This window comes from Erpetoichthys calabaricus, chromosome 6 (assembly GCF_900747795.2).
Source record: "Erpetoichthys calabaricus chromosome 6, fErpCal1.3, whole genome shotgun sequence".
Taxonomy (NCBI): Eukaryota; Metazoa; Chordata; class Cladistia; order Polypteriformes; family Polypteridae; genus Erpetoichthys; species Erpetoichthys calabaricus.
In genome coordinates this window covers 193,663,568-193,686,614 of record NC_041399.2, presented here as the reverse complement: position 1 = coordinate 193,686,614, position 23,047 = coordinate 193,663,568, and the positions used below count along the sequence as shown (strand labels likewise).

At 40.1% G+C, this 23,047-nt stretch overlaps 1 protein-coding gene across 1 annotated transcript in view; it reads left to right on the top strand.

Moving 5' to 3' along the window:
* Window positions 1–23,047, top strand: part of LOC114653742 (uncharacterized) — a 61,428-nt gene that overhangs the window by 33,119 nt on the left and 5,262 nt on the right. Inside the window, exons 6-7 of the mRNA XM_051928798.1 lie at window positions 1,653–1,759; window positions 13,712–13,758. Of these exons, the coding sequence (XP_051784758.1) occupies window positions 1,653–1,759; window positions 13,712–13,758 (154 nt within the window). The remainder of the gene's footprint in view (window positions 1–1,652; window positions 1,760–13,711; window positions 13,759–23,047) is intronic.

Genomic DNA, 23,047 nt, shown 5'->3' with positions numbered 1-23,047 from the left:
TTTTACCTGGTGTCTGGAGTCGAGTCTGAGGGTTCAAGGGGTCCCGGAGACCTCAAACTATCACAATGGATAATGTTGTCATTTTACCTAACAATATACACAATGGTCCATAATGGCAAAGTAAAATATTTTTTCTGAAGGGTTTTCAAATTTATTAAAAATTAAAAACTGAAATCTTGCATTCATGAATGTCTTCCGACCCTGCACTATGGCACTCTAAATTGTGGTCATCACAAAAACCAGACATAAAGTCCAAGGAACTCTCTGTAGACATCTGCGATCAAACTGTGGTGAGGCACAGATCAGGGCAGGGGTGTAAAACCATTTCTAAAGCTTTAAGTGTTTCCCAGGAGCACGGCGGCCTCAGAAATTGTGAAATGGAAGGAGTCTTGAACCACCAGTATTGTTTCTAGGGTTGGACATCTGGCCAAACTGAGTTACAAGGCCAGAAGGGTCTTGGTCAGGTAGGTGACCAAGAACCCAATGGTTCTTCTAACAGAGCTCCAGAATTCATTTGCTGAGATGGGAGAATCTGTCAAAAGGACAACCATCACGACAATATTCCATCAATCTGGTGTTTAGGATGAAGTGGCAAACACCCACTTGGAGTTTGCCAAAGGTCATTTAAAGGACTCTGATAGCATGAGAGAAACGATTCTGTGGTCTGATGAGACAATAATTTAACTCTTTGGGAAGAATTCTAAACACTATGTCTGACAGAGACCAGGTACTGAAAATCACATTTTTAATACCATCGCCTATGGAGAAGCATGATTGTGGGTCCATCATGCAATGGGAGTGCTCCTCAGCAGCAGTAACAGGGAGACTAATCAGAATTGAGAGAAGGATTAACACAGAGAGGTTCTTGAAGAAAACCTGCTCCAGAGTGCATGTGACCTCCATCTGAGACGAAAGTACGGCTTTCAGCAAACCAATGACCTGAGGACTACAGCCAAGAAAACACAAGAGTAGCTTCAGGACAAGTCTCTGACTGCCCTAGAGTGGTTCAGCCAAAGCCCAGACTTAAACCCATAGAGCATCTGTGGAGAGACTTGAAGATGGCAGTTTACAGATGCTTTCCATCCAATTTAATGGAACTTGAGAGTGTCTGCCACAAAAAAAATTGGATAAACCGCCTAACTCTAGTTGTGTAAAGTTTGTAAAGACTACCCCAAGATGCAATTACTGCCGAAAAGGGCTTCTGTAAAGTACTGAATTAAGAGTCTGAATACTTAAATAAATAAGTGATTTCAGTTTTTCATTTTTAATAATTTTGTAAACTTTTCTGAAACCTGTCTATTTATTGAGTGTAGATTGATGAGTAAATATGGCAATCAGTTTAAACTTAAACCTACAATGCAGTGTGCAGAAAAATGAAGGGGTCTGAATACTTTCTGTATCTACTGCAAGGTAATACAAATATTACAGTCTTCCATGGTACCACTTCCAAGCTACCAGCCTATTATCCGTGTCTTTCTCTAAAAGGAATTTGTCTTTATGATAAACTTACAGTCTTCAAGTATCTTTAACTCTCCTTAATTTTGAAGGTTCCCTTTTCACCTCACTTAGTCACCCACAACTATCTGTAATGCAATATACTGTGCTTGTCTGCACAGATGCAACTTTGTTAACAGATGTTTCCCCTTCCTCAGTTCAGCAGTCATGCGCTCCAAACGGATTCTTGTCCTGCCTTTCACTCTGCTGATCTTCAGTGTGGGGGTCCTTTGGTTTAAAATGAGACGCATCAAGAACCAGACAGGTAGGACTCTGCTTCTGTACAACAATTTTGCAGATAATGTTAAAAATACCATAGCGCACTTCTGACTCTGTCATCATCCAGGTTGAAAATTATTTGGCTATGGGCTTCTTCATCCCAGCAAGCTAAATCATGTCTTGAGATCCTTTGCCCGGAAGAGGAGTCTCAGCAATGACAGTGGTTCTTTTATTATTGATGTGATAATATAATAATATGTCATTATTTTGACCTGTTTTGTAACCTTAAACCTTAATAGTTTATTCATTAAAAACTTACAAGCTACCTGATGGTCATGTGAAATGCTAGTTAGTTAACAAGCAAGAGTGGAATGGATCCAAAAATAAGAGTCCTCAGCAATGTAACCTACCATTTGGGGCATGAAACGTAACATCTCTGTCAAGGGAAGGGTCCAGAACACACTTGGTAGTGTGAAAAATGCAGACCAGATATAGTCAGACCCTCTCAACATTGGCTCTGGAACCAGTTCCTGATTGGGTTCTCCTTGGACAGGTGTGAGGAAGCCAGCAGCTATAGACTTGATGTTTATTCCATTGAATGAGTGGGAGTCATCTCAATATGTTGAGTTGAAGAGAGGAAATGTGTGTGCTATGCCCTAAATAACTATTCAGAAAATGTGTCCTTTTCTGAGAAATTTGGTTCAGTGCTTGAAATCGAACTATTTACTGAGTCTGTAGTCCTACTGGGAGACTTCAGCATTCACCTGACTGCTAGCCTGCCTGATTTAGTATATAAGTGGGGAATTGTTACTGGGTATCTGTGCTAGTCATTGATTGTCCTAATGAACACTGAAAAGGAGTTTGCTTAAATGTTCACCTGGCAGCAGAGCACTTAGGTCAGAAAGCAAGGACTGATGTTGTAGTCGTGGCATGTGACTTGAGGCCATATGTTCAATATAGAGAGTCGATGTCCTGCTAACTGATCACCAGTGGGTGGTGAACTGACTCAGATGGACAAACTGTAAAACTCAAGTAATTAATGAAGGTATGCTGGGAATGGCTAGCAGATAGTTCTGTTCAGAATGTGTTCACCTTTCATAAGACCTTTAAATTTCAAAAGAGGTTAGGTACATAGAGTCTGACTGGTCTTTGTTGAAGATTTCAGTTGGAGAGGCAGGAACAAGGAACTGTGGCCCAAATATAGTTGGTCGCTTTCAAGGTGATAACCAACAAACCCACTGGTCGATACCGGGGGTAAGAGAAAATGCAAAGTTGAAGAAAGATGCCAGCTATGCAATACAATTAGCAGGATTTTCAGATTTTACTGATAGGTACCAGCAAGCCAAAAAGGCTGCCATGAAAGCCAGGATTTGGGTGGAATTTGTTGTTGCCGCAGATAATGACTTTTGGACAACTTTGAGAGAAGAGACTAGCAGACCAGTCAATAACCCTAAAAGGGTAGGCATGATGTCACCTAGGCAGTTATCAGCCAAGGGTGTGGAAATGTTGACCTCAACTACAAATATTGTTGATAGGTGGAAAGAGTGCTTTTTGAGGAACTCCTAGACTCCATGGTTACACCCTCATTTGGGCAGGCAATTCCAAAAGTACTGGTTGTAATTGGGTCTACTTCTGTAGCTGATGTTGTGGTGAATAAAAAGCTCCATAGTGGTAAGGCAGGTATGGATAATGAAATCTGACGTGATGTGCTAAAAAACTGAATGGTGTGGGGGGATTTGAAACTAACACACTTCTTCCATATTGCATGGAAGGTAGGAACAAGCTGACTTGGATGGTGGCCCCATTTTCAAAAAGTCGAACATAAGGGTCTGTTCCAATTACCAAGGCAACAAACTCCATAGCCTTGCTAGGAAAGTTAGAGTACTTCAAGCAAGTCTCTGCCTAACAGACTAACCTCAGATTAAGGAGCAATTCAGATTCTGTTCAAGTCATGAAAGTTGAGTGCAACAGCTCTTTGTATTTTCATAGATATTTGAGGGTTCAGAAGAATGTTCCTGTCTTATCTGTATGTGCTTTATGGATTTGTAAAAAGCTTATGATTGTGTGCCCTGTGTTGTTTTATGGAATGTGATTTGGATGTATGAGGTCTGAGGGTGCTGCTGCATGTTATTCAGTTCTCTGTATTTGTGACATGAGAGCCTTGTTCAAATGGTTGGCATTACGTTGAGTCATATCAATGTGAACTATGGAGTCCATCAAAGTCTTTCAATGCACATGATGTTCAAAGCACAGCCAAGGACTGGAAGGAAACTAACTGACTTTGTCCTTTGGGCCTGTTTAGACATGAGTCCCAAATTCTCTGGAATGGTTTGAAGTTGAGTGTGGTTGTGGCTGGAGTGAGAATAACCACCTAGAATTCTGACATCATGGCCTTCTCCCAGAAAATAATTGCATTTACTCTTGAGGAAAGGGGTAAGAAACTGCCCAAAGCAGAGGGGTTCAAGTATCTTGATGTGTTGTTCACAAGTGAAGGCTAAGATGATGGTGGGTTTGACCAATGAACTGCTATAGCAGCAACAGTTTCTGAACATTGTACTAGAGTGTAATGAAGCAGTGAGGATACAGCTAACTTCTTGATTAAACTATTTTGTTTATTGGTCCGTCTGTGTTCCCATCCTCACCGATGATCACAGGCTCCAACTGGTGACCATAAGAATGAGACTATGAATACTAGAGGCTCAGTTAAAGTTTCTGTGCAGTACAACTAGGCTCATTCTCCATGATGTCAGAGTAGAACTGAGCATGTAAACAGAAAACCTTTTTGCAGTCACCCAGAGGTGGAGTAACAGGCAGGCACAGTCCGTTAGTATAAAACTGAGGAGCAATTCATGGACAAGCTGAAGGGATTATATCTCTTACTGGACCAGGAGTATCTGACCTGGAGGAAGTTGCTGGGGATAGATTGGTCTGGTTAGCCTAGCCTGCCATCTAGCCACCATTCTATGAACACGTGCAATATATATAATGAAATGATGATGATTTTATATAATGCAGGGGTATAAAAGTCACATTTTTTCAGTTTGTAATGTGAACAAAATATCTATCTATCTATCTATCTATCTATCTATCTATCTATCTATCTATCTATCTATCTATCTATCTATCTATCTATCTATCTATCTATCTATCTATCTATCTATCTATCTATCTATCTATCTATCTATCTATCTATCTATCTATGTGTTTGTGCTTATTTAACAAATAATTTCAAAGAGAAATAAAATTTAAAAAATGAATGTATATGGTTTTAAGAACAACAAACTAATATTTAGTACCAAAAATAAAAAGATGCTCAATTCTCACAGGTTAAACTTTTTCCATCCGTATAAAAACATACTGCCATATTTCTAAGGGTATTGTAGTTAATCTTCTCAAATTGTCTTTTGTGAAAATCCATCTTTGCTAGAATTTCTTGCCCCCTTTTCAATGACATCTTGAATAGCCAAAGCCTTTCTGGGACTAATTAGTGCAGGCGTTTTTATCTGGTTGAACGTTTAGACAGAATCACCCACCTAATATTAATCCAGTTCCACTACAGCCTCACTTCTTCTAACCAGTGACAGAATAGAAGCGTAGATCATCAATCTAACTGCAAATTATTATTTTTAGTTTAAAAGACCTATTTAGTATTTATGAGAGAAACTAGCTATATGTTACTCTAATATTTAATGTAGAGAGAAGTCAAGCAAATTGACACCTTTGATTGGCTAACTAGAGAAACTCAGGCCCCTTCTTCATTGGGTTTTGTACCCGAGAAAGAAATTTGACTATAGCTAAAAGTCCATCCATCCATCCATTTTCCAACCCACTATATTCCTAACTACAGGGTCACGGGGGTCTGCTGGAGCCAATCCCAGCCAACACAGGGCAGGAACCAATCCCGGGCAGGGTGCCAACCCACCGCAGGACACACACAAACACACCAAGCACACACTAGGGACATTTTAGAATCGCCAATCCACCTAACCTGCATGTCTTTGGACTGTGGGAGGAAACCGAAGTACCCAGAGGAAACCCACGTAGACACTGGGAGAACATGCAAACTCCATGCAGGAAGGACCTGGGAAGCGAACCCAGGTCCCCAGGTCTCCCAACTGCGAGGCAGCAGTGCTACCCACTGCGCCACCGTGCCGCCCTAGCTAAAAGTCACGTTTTTATATTTAAAGTTGCAGGTTAAGCAGTGTTTAACTTGAGTGTACTTTATAATTAAACTATAGATAAATAGCAACTTTCTTAGCATGTGTTATATAAATAATATTTCATATGTATATGCCACCTCATAGGCTAAACACCACATCATAGTGTGTGTTTCAGAATAAAACCACAGAGGCCAAGCAGCTAACTTAATGTGTGAACCAGTTAATTCAAAACCTAACTATTAATACTCAATAATTATGAATATTCAGACTGCAAACCTCAGAGGCCAAGTTCCAGTGTGTATCCACAGTAAAAAGAACTCTACGTTTTCAGTATTATTATTAGGTACCAGAAAATATTCAGTACAATAATTGACCACTTATTTATTTTTTTTATGATCAACTTTTTATTAAATAAAGACTATTTGACTATGCAGTAACTGAATACAAAAAAGTTATAAAAATGTCAAATAAAGAATACCAGAAATGTATGTATAAGCATTCCTGGAGAGAGAACTACTCCCCCATATATAGCCAAACTTATCCTTTTTATATGCTGAGAACGTAAAGTTAGTCAGAGATTAAATCTCATCCAAATCAGACAATGTGTGATTATAAAATCTTCAAAAGAGTTGACACCAGTTCCATTTGCTACCAAGAAATACAAAGACAGGGTGAAACAGGCTGTCACTTTGCACATCATAAAGCCCAGAGTTTCACCCCTAGAAAGGAGCATATATGGGATCTGCTTGATTAATTTGCATATTTATAAGGAGGTGTTTCAGAGATTCTATGACAGAAACATGCTCTTCTGAAAATGGCCCCAGAAGATTTACCATAACCTTAGTATTAACTTAAGAATAAAAATGAGTATGAGATTACTACACGTGCTACGTATAGCAATTCTTAAATTAATTTCAATGATCTACGAAGACATAAATCTGAGTGGCTGTCCTTATGGATTAGTAGTGGAAGACTTTCATCAGCTGTGTTCTTGGGAGAAAAGAGTTCATCTTTTCTTGGAGTGAAACAGTTCTTGTGACATAAAAGAAACTCTTTATTTCCTGGAGACAAACAGCAGTTTATTGATGATGCAGATCTAACTTCATTATGCTACATGCAGTGATCTGGCTGCATGTGGAATATTTAGCCAACTTACTGTACACAGTTAATTAGGGACATTTAACACTTCATCATAGTAGCGGAAACCACTATTTTCAGTATCATTGTCTTCCTAGCTATATTTATATCTTATTTGTAATGTGTTAATTGATAATTAAAATAATTATGTAACATGCAAAATGCTGTAACTGTTCTCAGCCAATACTACAGAACAATTTAACAGCAACAACAATTTATTTCTCATATAGCTCAAAATCACACAAAGAATGCCTCAAATAAATTTAACAGGCCCTGTTTTTTGACAGCCCCCTCAAAAAATGTAACAATTGCCAAGTCACCAACAAACATGTCTTTAGTACATAGGTGGAAAAACCAGACTACCTGCAGAAAAACACCATGTGAAAACTGGGAGAACATGCATAGTCCACACAGTCAGTGGCCAGCCTAGAATTTGAACCAAGTTATCTGGTACTGAAAAGTCTGAAACCCAAAACTCTGGTTGTCAGGTGCTGGGCTACCATGACACCCATCATGTATAACAGTGGTTATACAGTCATATGAAAAAGTTTTGGAACCCCTCTTAATTCTTTGGATTTTTGTCTATCATTGGCTGAGCTTTCAAAGTAGCAACTTCCTTTTAATATCTGACATGCCTTATGGAAACAGTAGTATTTCAGCAGTGACATTAAGTTTATTGGATTAACAGAAAATATGCAATATGCATCATAACAAAATTAGACAGGTGCATACATTTGGGGACCCCAACAAAGATATTACATCAATACTTAGTTGAGCCTCCTTTTGCAAATCTAACAGCCTCTGGATGCCTCCTATAGCCTTTGATGAGTGTCTGGATTCTGGATGGAGGTATTTGTGACCATTCTTCCATACGAAATCTCTCCAGTTCAGTTCAATTTGATGGCTGCCGAACATGGACAGCCTGCTTCAAATCATCCCATAGATTTTCGATGATATTCAAGTCAGGGGACTGTGACGGCCATTCCAGAACATTGTACTTCTCCCTCTCACAAATGCCTTTGTAGATTTCGAACTGTGTTTTGGGTCATTGTCTTGTTGGAATATCCAACCCCTGCATAACTTCAACTTTGTGACTGATGCTTGAACATTATCCTGAAGAATTTGTTGGTATTGGGTTGAATTCATCCGACCCTCGACTTTAACAAGGGCCCCAGTCCCTGAACTAGCCACACAGCCCCACAACATGATGGAACCTCCACCAAATTTGACAGTAGGCAACAGGTGTTTTTCTTGAAATGCGGTGTTCTTCTTCCACCATGCAAAACGCTTTTTGTTATGACCAAATAACTCAATTTTTATCTCATCAGTCCAAAGCACTTTGTTCCAAAATGAATCTGGCTTGTCTAAATGAGCATTTGCATACAACAAGCGACTCTGTTTGTGGCGTGAGTGCAGAAAGGGCTTCTTTCTCATCACCCTGCCATACAGATGTTCTTTGTGCAGATTGCGCTGAATTGTAGAACGATGTACAGATACACCATCTGCAGCAAGATGCTCTTGCAGGTCTTTGAAGGTGATCTGTGGGTTGTCTGTAACCATTCTCACAATCCTGCGCATATGCCGCTCCTGTATTTTTCTTGGCCTGTCAGACCTGCTGGGTTTAACAGCAACTGTGCCTGTGGCCTTCCATTTCCTGATTCCATTCCTTACAGTTGAAACTGACAGTTTAAACCTCTGAGATAGCTTTTTGTAGCCTTCCCCTAAACCATGAGACTCAACAATCTTTGTTTTCAGATCTTTTGAGAGTTGCTTTGAGGATCCCATGCTGTCACTCTTCAGAGGAGAGTCAAAGGGAAGCACAACTTGCAATTGACCACCTTAAATACCTTTATATCTCATGATTGGACACACCTGTCTATGAAGTTCAAGGCTTAACGAGCTCATCCAACCAATTTGGTGTTGCAAGTAATCAGCATTGAGCAGTGACAGGCATTCAAATCAGCACAATGACAAGGGGACCCACATTTTTGCACAGCCAGTTTTTCACATTTGATTTAGTTTCATACAACTAAATACTGCTTCACTAAAAAACTTTGTTCGGAAAACACCGCAGTGCTCAGATGTTCATAGGAAATGAAAGACATACAACTGTTATCTATCTGGTTGAAAGGAGAGTCAATTATGATGCAGGCTGAGAGGGGTTCCCAAACTTTTTCATATGACTGTATACTGTAAAGTATAATATATCAATAAAGATGAAACAGCAATGACATCTGAAATGGTTGTTGCAATCTGAACATCAGAGAAAAACATACACAGACGATGAAGTGACTCTTAAAAGATGTGCAGTTTGGATGCAATGTGAGTAAATTGTTAAATTCTATTTCACACCTTTATAGGTTCAGACTCTCCCATTAAGTCTCCATAGCTATCCAAGGAAGTCCATTTGCATTTCAGCTCTGCATTTGTTAAAAAAAATGTTGAAAAAACTGTTCTGTTAATCACACTTTGGATTAAAATGTTAAAACAAGTAAAAAAAAAAAATATTGTTACTAATTACTTTACCTGCCCTTTGACTACGACAATGAATCATTTTGGCATGTTTTTTTCACACATAAGTGGGTAACCTTAATGGTTGCCATAAATATAAGAAGCTCTTCCTCTTGGCCAATATTCATGAACTGTGAGTGTGAGAAAAAACAAGATGAACTCAGACCACAACCATACAGAATGTGTGCATTTCTGCATTCTTAAAATATCTGATTATAACATTACAATGAAATATGTTTCTGTAAAGAAATAAGTAAAAAGAGTAGCAGAAGAAGAGATATTAGAAAATAATGAAAATGTAAGCTTTGAAAGAAATAATTGTGGGAGATAATAAGCCACAATATTTTAATTTTACAAAAGGAGGTCTTTAATAGCAGTAATGCTGATCCAGAACTTTACATTAAATTCAGAATGAATCCCATTAAAGCTGTCTGCAGTCTTTATAGCTTGGAAATCTTCCCCAACCGTCTTGCCATCTTACACTGCTTAGTTAATACCAATAAAAGCTAGGTTAGGTCTGGTGACCCTTAGTTAGCAAACATTTATCTTCTTTATTGCTTACAGAGATTATTAATTGTCTTATCAGTAACAGCCTGTCCTTGAAACTCCTTCAACAAAACAGAACATAATTACCTTCACATACCTCTAATGACCACCTGTGCTAGTATTGTATAGGTAGGATATACTTAATAAGTACCTATAAAGGTACGGATTTGGTTACATCTTAAAGAAAATAACTAGTTTGAAACTGTTTAACATACATAACTAGTATGAACCCAGTTCATTACTTATTGTTAAACAACAACATATATTTTCCTTGTGATAGGATTTAAATTTCACAGAGCAGAATACAAACCCTGAATAGACACATACAAATTGAGCATACAGTGCATCAGGAAAGTATTCACAGTGCATCACTTTTTCCACATTTTGTTATGTTACAGCCTTATTCCAAAATGGATTCAATTCATTTTTTTCCTCAGAATTCTACACACAACACCCCATAATGACAACATGAAAAAAGTTTACTTAAGGTTTTTGCAAATTTATTAAAAATAAAAAAACTGAGAAAGCACATGTACATAAGTATTCACAGCCTTTGCCATGAAGCTCAAAATTGAGCTCAGGTGCATCCTGTTTCCCCTGATCATCCTTGAGATGTTTCTGCAGCTTACTTGGAGTCCACCTGTGGTAAATTCAGTTGACTGGACATGATTTGGAAAGGCACACACCTGTCTATATAAGGTCCCACAGTTGACAGTTCATGTCAGAGCACAAACCAAGCATGAAGTCAAAGGAATTGTCTCGAAGCACAAATTTGGGGAAGGTTACAGAAAAATTTCTGCTGCTTTGAAGGTCCCAATGAGCACAGTGGCCTAAATCATCCGTAAGTGGAAGAAGTTCGAAACCACCAGGACTCTTCCTAGAGCTGGCCGGCCATCTAAACTGAGCGATCGGGACGAGAAGGGCCTTAGTCAGGGAGGTGACCAAGAACCCAATGGTCACTCTGTCAGAGCTCCAGAGGTCCTCTGTGGAGAGAGGAGAACCTTCCAGAAGGAAAACCATCTCTGCAGCAATCCACCAATCAGGCCTGTATGGTAGAGTGGCCAGACGGAAGCCACTCCTTAGTAAAAGGCACATGGCAGCCCACCTGGAGTTTGCCAAAAGGCACCTGAAGGACTCTCAGACCATGAGAAAGAAAATTCTCTGGTCTGATGAGACAAAGATTGAACTCTTTGGTGTGAATGCCCGGCGTCACATTTGGAGGAAACCAGGCACCGCTCATCACCAGGCCAATACCATCCCTACAGTGAAGCATGGTGGTGGCAGCATCATGCTGTGGGGATGTTTTTCAGCGGCAGGAACTGGGAGACTAGTCAGGATAAAGGGAAAGATGACTGCAGCAATGTACAGAGACATCCTGGATGAAAACCTGCTCCAGAGCGCTCTTGACCTCAGACTGAGGCAACGGTTCATCTTTCAGCAGGACAACGACCCTAAGCACACAGCCAAGATATCAAAGGAGTGGCTTCAGGACAACTCTGTGAATGTCCTTGAGTGGCCCAGTCAGAGCCCAGACTTGAATCCGATTGAACATCTTTGGAGAGATCTTAAAATGGCTGTGCACCGACGCTTCCCATCCAACCTGATGGAGCTTGAGAGGTGCTTCAAAGAGGAACGGGCGAAACTGGCCAAGGATAGGTGTGCCAAGCTTGTGGCATCATATTCAAAAAGACATGAGGCTGTAATTGCTGCCAAAGGTGCATCGACAAAGTATTGAGCAAAGGCTCTGAATACTTATGTACATGGGATTTCTCAGTTTTTTTATTTTTAATAAATTTGCAAAAACCTCAAGTAAACTTTTTTCACGTTGTCATTATGGGGTGTTGTGTGTAGAATTCTGAGGAAAAAAATGAATTTAATCCATTTTGGAATAAGGCTGTAACATAACAAAATGTGGAAAAAGTGATGCGCTGTGAATATTTTCTGGATGCACTGTATATTCTTCCACATTATGAAACTTAAAAGGGTTAATTTTTCTATTTTTGTTACATCTCTATAACATGCAATGTGGAAAAATGACACAAGTCATCAACCTGAATGATGGCAGATTTATTTTCCACCTTTTGGCTTGGTGAAGCTTCGTGTGTTAACTTACTTTACCTCCTTGCACTTCAATGACAAATACAGTGGAATCTTGGATTGCAAGTAACTTGGTCTGCGAGCGTTTTGCAAGACGAGCAAGAAAGTTTAATAAATTTTGACTTGATGAACAAGCGAGGTCTTGCAATACGAGTAGTATGCAGACGCTTTGTCTGCTAAGCGTCATGTGATCACAACTGAGCTGATGGTTCTTCTCTCTCTCTCTCTCACTGCAGGATTGTGGGTAATCGTCTCCCATTCTCGGTCTCAGTCAGCGTGCCTCACTCGTATAGTCAACATCCGTACGAGTGTATACTGTTTACTATAGCATTGTGACCATGTGTGTGTGTTGTAACGTGTGAGTTTCTGTCTTGCACCCCAAAATACGAGGCTGAGCCTCAGTACTTTAGCGACACCAGCTTTATTCAGCTTGAAACAGGAACAGCATGGTTATTTATTGTAGCGGGATCTGCAGCTCTCCTATACACAGACACAGCAGTCAGGCAAGGTCGGAGCCAGGTTAATGGCCAAGTAATACTGTGCCCTGCATTTATAATGTTTCTTGTATCACCCGTCAACGACAGGTGTTTATAGCATGTCCGCGATCTTTTCGGATTCGCTTTTGCGGTGAACTGCTACAGTGCTGGGAGCTTGCGGTTGCTTCGGGACGCTCTTCTGCATGTCGTCCCGTTGGGTGGAATCCCAACAGAGTTTAGAAACCTTACAGTGCGTAAAGCATTTTTTTTTATTTTGTGTCCAAGTGTAGTGACTCTTTCAGCAAAAGCAACCGCCATTGGATAGGTTCCTTGTTAAAGTCGCAAATAAAGAAGAAGATTCCAGTGAGCCAACAGATAGCAGTGATTCTGTTAGTTAGAGTGAAAGTCGTCCTACACAATAACCCTCCTCTCTCTCGTCTCCTTCACACCAGTCACAATTCTTTTCAAAGGTAAAGTGCAGGTTAATTTGTTTTATGTATTTTTACTATATTTTTTGTATTAATCATTTTTATATTAATATTTTTGGGTTGTGGAATTAATTATTTGAGTTTCCATTATTTCTTATGGGGAAATTTGCTTTAAAATACGAGTGCTTTGGATTACAAGCATGTTTCCAGAACGAATTACGCTCTCAAACCAAGGCACCACTGTAATCAGCATGTGTGTCAGCTGGTCAAGCAGAACAGTTACTCAAGTAACAAGATACAGGGTAGGCTTGTACTTTAGCTCTGTCATTTTAAACCTTGTTTATCTTTTTTTGTAAGTTCTTTTTAAATATTTTGTGTATTCAGTTTATAATAAATGTGTGGTATTTAACCAGACAGCTGTGCAGTTTTTTATGTAGAAGGATCTGTATAATTCTGGATAATTCAGGATGATCTGAATGTTTGAGTGTGTTTATATAAATGTGCCCTGCAATGGGCTGGCATCCTAGTGATGGCTCCTGTCTTACTCCTGCTGCTGGGATAGATGGATTTAAAAAAAGCAATCTCTGAAAGTGACAATGTCAGAATTGTGTCCTTAACCTGTCTCTTATCTGATTTCATTCAGTGAATTCATCTTCCATCGATGACGATAAGATAACCAACAGTCTTAAGGTGAGACAAATTTGTTTAATTTTTATAAGAGATAGAGAGTTTTTGTGGCATTAGATGGGTTTTATTAAATAATTTGGATCATGTAGGCTTCAGATGTGCGCAGGAACACATGGGAACGTGTAAGTACCACTCCAAGGTTGATTGGAGTGCTTGGCTGATCATACAATCATATGAATACATGAGAGGGTTGGTCAAGAGCTTCATTCTCACCTTGGAGTAGGCGATTGCAGCACCCGTGCCCAGATACAGTTTAAAAGGGAACCTGCATAGGGAAGTTGGGGCAGCAATAGTGGAGCTCAAGGAGAGACAATGTATGTATTATTAAGCGCATTGTGTAAACCTGGAGCTTCCAAAGCTCAGAGGTTAAATACTTATGCAAACACTAATGTTTGAGTTTTTCTGCTTCTGTTAAATTCTACGTAAAATGGTTTATTTTGACTTTGGAAATGTATTGTTAAAGCATAATATTTCACTTTAAAAATACTGAATGCATAAATATGTGTACAAATCTTTTGTCATGTACAAAATTGTGATGACTTCCAAGGGGATTGAATACTTTTGCATGCCACTGCATACTGTGACAGATTAAGGTCTCCGTGACCCCTTGAACCCTCAGACTACACGTCAGACACCAGGTAAAAGTCCAATAATTGAATTTATCATAATAATAATGTGCACAAAGCACCCTCCTCTCCACAATACTCATAAATCAATAAACAAACCACAATAATCAATAATCCTCCTCACTCCCAGACGCGTTGCCACCCTTCCACCCAGCTCAGCTCAACGTCTGGGATTTCCCATTGTCCTTTTATATTCCCTGACCCGGAAGTGGTTCCACCCTACAGTCCATGTGATTCCTTATCACTTCCGGGTCAGATAAAAAGTCCTTTTCTTCAACCCGGAAGCACATCATTTCCTTTGTTGCCTGGCCTATGATGTACTTCCGGGTTATAGGGCACAAACAACTCTCTGGGCCTCCCTGCAGCGTCATCTGTTGGCCCCTGTGGTATCCAGCAGGGCTGTAAAGGAAAACTCCATCGTCCATGATTCCCTGCTGGTACTCGGGGCACTTCCATGCCGCAGGGACAGCACCACCTGGCGGCCTGGGGGTGTTGGCTGTGGTGATAGGCCGGCCAAATCCCACAATACATATATACTATGACTATGCTAACATACTTTGACAGACATAAAATCATAATGTTGTATGAACAAAACTATAATCAGTGAGCAGTAGCACTCCAAACTGGTCTTTAAGATGTGGTATTCAAGGTGTCATAAAGAAATATGAAAAACATGGTCAAGTTGAAGAGAGAAAATGCCTCAAAAGGTGTTTAGTACCCAATGATCAGAAATTAAAACTCACTTCTGTAAGGGACAGACAAAAACTTCCTCGACTTCCTTGTTCAGCATCAAACAGTCATCTAGAACCAAAGTAGACAGTTCAACTGTAAAATAAGTCTTTAATAAGTATAGAAAGGCAAAGAAACCAGAAAGGCAACAAGCAGAAGCAACCACAGTACGCAACAAACCATAAAGCAGGAGCAATAACCAATGGCAGGAAACCTTATTGAATGATGTCTCCAAAGTTTAAAATTTTGTTGAGCACTAAGACTTTACCTTGTCAGAGGAAGAGTGAGTGAATGAGTGAGAAGTTCATTGATGCCTGTCTGCAGCCTTCTCTAAAGTGTGGTCACAGGTCTCTCTGGTTTGGTGATGCATTTCAGCCAGTGGTGTAGGGCAGGAGTCCCCAACCACCGGTTCGCGACCCACTACCGGGCCGCAGCCGTCTGACAGCCGGGCCGCGAGAGAACTGCCGGCAACGGAGACTCACTCAAGACTTTTCAGAACGCTTGGCGGGCGGAGCTTTGCAGAGAGGAGAAAGACCGAGGTGAGAGACTATTACAACAAAGTATTGTTACAGTTCCGACAGTTTCCCCATATGACACGAGTCTATAGAAATCGCGTTACTACAAAGTACATTCAGCAGATGCTTTCATTACAATGAAGTGACCTTGAAATGCCTGAATGAATCATCCACAGAGCAGTTAGATCTGTGGTCGCAGCTCAGATGTGCACGTTTGCACAACGATCCCCAAACAGAAACATTGTAAAAAAAATTCTTTCTTCGAACTTTCCTCGTACTGTTTTTTTTTTTTTTTGCTGTTTTTGTTTTCTGTGGTTTTCAGTGATTCCTTTTGCTTATTGCTTGTCAACATTTGAAAAACATCCATTGGAATTTAACTCATTGTCACCCTCCTATAGAAACGGCAGACACGAAAAAAAAATAGCAGTGTTAATGTTTGTGATGTGCAATCTGTTGGAATGGCAAATGCAAAGCATATGTCTTTGTTATATGCAAAAAAAGAAGAAAAATCTCAGGTTGCAAACATATGCGAACTGCTTAATAACTTTAATAATAATAGAAATGTTATGTAAATTGTGTATAAAACTGCCCCCCCCCCACTCTAAGACCAGTCCGTGGAAGAATTTGCATCTAATAAAGTGGTCCTTGCTGTCAAAAAGGTTGGGGACCACTGGTGTAGGGGATATGGCCAGAACTGATGGAATGATGATTGCTAAGAAATACAAACAAATTTTAATGTATCGCTTTTGGCAAAATTAATTATTACCAAAAATTTAATCTTAAAGTACCCTAAATGTCAATTGGCCACCTCAGAGTCCCAGCTTCAACAGAACTGAAGCTGTGTGAAGCCAATAGGACAGGGAAAAAAGCAAAAAACTGTTTAAGTCAAAGAGGAGTTGTAGAAAAACCTTCAAGTAGAATGGAAGAATTTACCACAGGACTAGCAACTTGAACACAGCACCATACCAAAGTGAATTGCTTTTAACGTAAAATACAAGGCATTCTTTACAGTTTCAATTGTTACAATGTTTATTTGTGTTTATTCTAATGTTTTGTTTTTTTAATTATTTTAACACAGTCATAATTTATATATATCCATCCATCCATTATCCAACCCGCTATATCCTAACTACAGGGTCACGGGGGTCTGCTGGAGCCGATCCCAGCCAACACAGGGTGCAAGGCAGGGCACAAATCCCGAGCAGGGTGCCAGGCCACTGCAGGACACCCACACACACACCCACACACCAAGCACACACTAGGGACAATTTAGGACCGCCAATGCACCAAACCTGCATGTCTTTGGACTGTGGGAGGAAACCAGAGTACCCGGAGGAAACCCACGCAAACATGGGGATGACCCAGGAAGTGAAACCAGGTCTCCTAACTGCGAGGCAGCAGCGTTACCACTGCGCCACCGTGCCGCCCCCTAATTTATATATATTGTGGGGTACAGCCCAGACACAGACAGGTAGATATGATGGTTTCACCACACACACGTTTATTTTACACTATATACAGAACAACAGTGAGCACAACCCAGTGCTGCAGCACAAGTCCTGGCCAACACAATGCCTTTCCTTTCTTCTGGGCCGCCTCTTTCTTCTCCTCCTGAGCTCTGTCCACTTCCACCCGACTCTTGCTCCCGAATGGAGGGAGGCGGCCCCTTTTATTCACACCCAGATGGACTCCAGGTGCTTCCCGACATCCTCCGCCAACACTCCCCTGTGTGGTGGAAGTGCCGGCTGTGTACCCAGACTTACTCCGGGAGTCCCCGATCCTCTTCCCCCCAGCACTTCCGGGTGTGGCGGAAGTGCTGAGGTCCAGGGCTCCCAAGGCATCGGGGCGCCCCCTGGTGGTGAACACAGGCCCCAACAGGGTTGAGCTTCCCAGCGCTGTACCCGTGGTCCCCAACACAACCAGGGCGGTCACCCCCTCATGGTCTGGAGAAGGCACAAGCCCAGCCGCGTGCCACAATATATATATATATATATATATATATATATATATATATACTGTATATATATTCATGGCATTCGTAGTCTGAATCACAATCTGATTGTATGGGTGGTTACCTACCAGGTAACGCTTGTGGTTGGCCAGCAAGTCGGCTAACATCCACCATGGTGCCCTCTTTCAGTTGCGAGAAGCAGATCATAGAATGGTTGAAAATAGTTTTACTGTCAAATAATGCAAAGAGTATGCGAGACGTGTTTCGCCCTAATTCTGGGCTCATCAGTCATACACACTCACTGCACCCCCTCTGCGGAATCGAACCTCGAACATCAGTGCTAGAGGCGAAGCCCCTAATGTTGCACCACGGCATGTGGTTTGTTCATTTGACAGCATGTAGATCGGGTAATTACATTCATGGCATTCGTAGTCTGAATCACAATCTGATTTTATATATAATATATATTATATATATATATATATATATATATATATATATATATATATTATATATATAATATATATATATATATATAATATATAATAGAGAGAGAGAGACAGAGGGAAAGGATTCCATCCATCCATCCATTTTCCAACCCGCTGAATCCAAACACAGGGTCACGGGGGGTCTGCTGGAGCCAATCCCAGCCAACACAGGGCACAAGGCAGGAAACAATCCAGGGCAGGGTGCCAACCCACCGCAGGGGAAAGGATTCAAAAAGTATTTAGACTGTTTCACCTTTTTAACATTTTGTTATGTTGCAGCTTTATGCTTAAATCACAGGTGTCAGACTCCGGTCCTCAAGGGCCACGGTGGCTGTGTGTTTTCATTCTAACCATCTTCTTCATTAGTGAGCTGTTTTTACTGCTAATTAACTTCTTTTGCTTTAGTTTTAATTAACTTGACTCAGACCCCTTAATTGTCTTTTTTTCCTTAATTAGTAGCCTAACAATAATGAGACATCAAACAAGCCACCATATAACCAGCTCACCTGTGCCCATCACACAATATCTGAAAATAAAGAATGGTGAAGGTCTCAGTAAGGTAGATCTCTCAGGTCACCAAAACATTTTGACGGTGTTCTTAGAAAAAACAGAAAAATCAACAAATTTTGAAATGAGAGCAGCAACAAGCCATTGAACTAAATAACGGGCTTAATTAAAAGCAAGAATCAGCTTCTCATTAAGAGACTGTTTGGAGTGAAATTGATTGGAGTTTGAAATCCCAGTTTAGCTGGTCATCTGTTGACTCGTTTCACATCTCATTTCTGTTTGGCTGCCATTTAACGAAGAAACAAATCAATTCAGAGGACTGAATCCTTAAAAACAGGGCTATGAAAATGAAGGGAAAACAAGTTAATTAGCTGTGAAAACTGGTCAGTGATTAGGAAAAGGGCTAGAATGAAAACCTGTAGCCACTGCGGCCCTCCAGCATTCAAAACACCAGAATGACAAAGTGTAAATGAAATTTTAGAAATCTGTATAAATTAATTAAAAATAAACAACTGCAATATCACATTGAAACAAGTATTCAGACCTTTTGGTATGACATTTGCTGTTTGGATCAGGTGCATGGCATTCCATTGATCATTGCTGAGATGTTTCTACACCTTGTTTGGAGACCATATGTCATCAATTCAATTGATTGGAGCTGATTAGGAAAAGCACACACCTGTCTATAGAAGGTCCCACAGCTGAGCAAAATCCAAGCCAAGAAGTCAAATGAATTGCCTGCAGAGCTTAGAGACAGGATTATGTTGAGGCACACATCTTAGGACATCTACAGAAACATTTCTACAGCACGGTTCTCAGTGGCCACCATAATTCTTAAATGAAAAAAGTTTAGAACAACTACAACTCTTCCTAGAGATGGCTGCCTGGCTATATATCTATAGAAATATCCTTCCACTGTGGGTCATTAGTCAAAACCCTTTAAACACTTACAATCTCAAGTTTTAATTTAAGTTTAGCACAGGGTTGACAAATGCCAAATACACTTTCACTCCAAATAGCAAACTTGATAGTAACATTTTCACTCAGGCAGCCAGGGCTCAGTAAATCCCAATGACATCATTGTCATCAGATGACAACATGCAGGGATTCTTGGCAGCTGGCTTTCAGTGTCCTGAAAAACAGAAATCTGGCAAAGAGAGACTGCATCATGAGTATAAGCAAAAGGAGCAAATCACAATACATTTGTGAGCCTCTTAAATGTTTTATTTAATGTGAGAGCCCAGTGATCAAGTAATTTCTGCCACCATGTTTTCATCCATGGTTTTTAAACAGAGTGGAGGTTTTGTAGAAGCTTCAGTCCTGCTTAAAATGTAGAGCCTCAGGACTAAGCTAACAGACAGTGCAGCCGTGTTGGCAGAGATTACCTTATCAAAAGCATTTGGTTTTTTTGGTGAGGTGCCAAGTGCTGTTCTGCTTAGCTTCTCTGGTTAAACCATACAAAATGTTTATATTCTTGTAAACTTATGTATCTAGTTATCTCCAAATCAGCCTGACTTCTTTCAGGTATGAATTTAATAAACTTGCTAGAAATATGCTGTGGTCCTGTTTTGGATGAGAGGTAAAACCATGGTCCTGACTCTTTGGGTATAAAAGATGTGAGCAACAATAGAGCACCACAAGGAACAGCCCTGTCTAATGTTCTCTTCACTCTGTACATCTCAGACTATAAATATAACACCAGGTCTTGTCACTTGCACAAATTGTCAGATTATTCTGAACTTATTGGGCATATTGATAAGGGGGATAAGACAAAGGAGAGGAGTCAGGTGGAAACGTTCATCAATGCTGAATCATCAGAGATCGTTCAGTCATCTCAAAACACTCAGTGGGAGTGACTCTCTTCAGTCCAGACCATCGGCCGCATGCTCTCCCAAGAGCTCTATTCCTGTCTTCCTGCCTTCTCTCTGTCACTCACTCCCACATTCCTTCCAGCTTCTCTCCCACCTTTTAACCTTGTCTCCATTCTTTCTCTGTTCTTTCTTTCTGTTCTTCAAACCTCTCTCTCATATCACCTTTCCTTTATATACCTCTATGAGTGTAGTGCCTATGTCGCAAACCATGAAAAGCCAGTAGAGCAATCAAGACAGATCACACCCTCACGTGCTGTTGCGCTCCATCTCAATCACCCCATCAGCCTCCAGCAACTGCGTGAGCACACACACCCGTGGAGAAGATGCCAACTGTTTAATTATTTATTTATTTAAAAACAGTCCCCTTGCTGCTTAGTCGCGGACCCACTATTCCACAGAATGGTGTGTATTGATAAGGGGGGATGAGACAGAATACGGACATCAGTTGGAAAAGTTTATTTTTTGGTACAAAGAGAATTGTCTGCAACTTAATCAGCAAACTGATCAGCATCAGGGATCTAGTTACTAACTTTCACATCTATCTATCTATCTATCTATCTATCTATCTATCTATCTATCTATCTATCTATCTATCTATCTATCTATCTATCTATCTATCTATCTATCTATCTATCTAATGTCACACATGTGCGCATGGGAAACAGCTGAAGGGCCTAAACACTAGTAATTCTACGCCAGGCCAGGGGGTGGTGGAGTGTACTGACCATCTCTCTCAGTCCCTTGCAGACCTTTCCCGGGAAATCCCGCCTCTTGCCGGCCCCAAGGATGACGTCTCTTCCGGGCATGAGGACACCACTCCCAGTTCCTGCAATGTTGACATTATTTCCTTTCCAGGCATTTAAAACTGCCATCTTGCCTCAGTATAGGCAGTTCTGTTCTGGACTCTGATCTATACACATCATGTACAAAAAAAAAAAGCAATTTTGCAGCCGAGCATATTATACGGGTGGCTGCCCCAACTCTTTATGATGTCTCTGACTCATTCTTGTGACACTATCTATCTATCTAAGGTCCTTAGGCATCTTTCTAAATGGGTAGAGTGTTGATATCCTGGCTAAATATCATTCTGCCCCCCCTAATCATCCCCAGTCCCATATTTTCTAAAGACCTGTCTTACTCCATCAGCACCTAATAGCTAATGTGTGGAGAGTGTACTGGTGCAAAAATGGCTGCCGTCACATTGTCCAGATGGATGCTGCACATTGGTGGCTCCCCACTGTCTATGTAAAGCACTTTGAGTAGGTAGAAAAGTAGAAAAGCACTGTGTAAATGTTATTATTATTATTGTTAAGGTCCAAAACAATGTGCATTCAGAGATATCCTTTTGGACACCATTGTTGTAAAGAGCCGTTATTTGAACGTTTGTTGCTTTTCTCTTAGCTTGAATGAGTCTGACCATTATCCTCTGACCTCACTCATTAACAAAGTATTTTTTCCCACAGAACTGCCAGTCTCTGAATGTTTTCGTAGTAATGCTTTAATTTATGACTGCAAAAGTGCATTTTTTACTAATTTACTGTTATTTTACAAAGGATTCTTTTTTATGTGTCATCCTTTAGTCCTGGAAAGACTCCACACCTGTTTTGCTTAATAGACAGTCAAAAGATTTTTTCATACAAGATTTAATGTACATAAGATCTTTAATCTGATATCTCTGAAATATCACAACGTATAAAGGAAGTAAACATACTATATTTTTAGACTTGTGAAAAACATGCTGTGACTGACAGTTCTCATGATTTGTGCCTTTATTATTTCCCACAACTACATCTCTAAAGACACCACGAGACACATAATCTATCATTTAATGCTTTTCAGCTTTAATTGTAAGGCATAGACATGCATACTGCAAATATGTGCCTGCAGGAGAAGACAATGTTGCATAGCCACCTGATTAATATCTAGAATAGTAGATGATGTTACAAGTGGATTTTTTAGATGCTACAACACTAATATAGAATAAAAATTAAAGGATAAGTTTAGTATTTTTCATGTCAAAGGTATTTCTTCACAATCGTGATAGATATTAGTTTTCCACATGAAATTGTGTTGTAAAGTAAAGAATCTACTAAGGTCTGTGAGTCCAGTCTCTTGGAGCAATCTGATTGGTCAGTTTGGCTTTGGTGATGTGATGAAACAGGAAGTGCAAGTGTGAGACATGTAGAGGAGATGGCAAGTATTAAAACAGGAGGTGAGAAAGGCGCCTTGCAAATAATGAAAGAGTCTAAGAAGGAGACTCTACAGGAACAAGCTTGAGAGAAGAAAGGCACTGAAGGTGCACGTTGGCACATAGGGCAAAAGCTAGCACACAGTTTTTAATTATTCTGCTACCTGTCTGCAACAGGTACTGTGATTAGTGTTTCATAAATTTAAAAAAAAAAAAACTAGCCAGCTGTTGCATTGTATAATGGAACCAATGGGTCCTGTAGTCCCAACATGAAAAAAAGCATTAAAACTTATATAATTATTGTCTTTTTCAAGCCAAACATTTTATTATTTGTTGATCCATGTCTTAAAATTACACAAATATTGCAAAATAGTGGATCAATGTTGTTTTAAAATGGAGAAAAAGCAAAGACTTTGC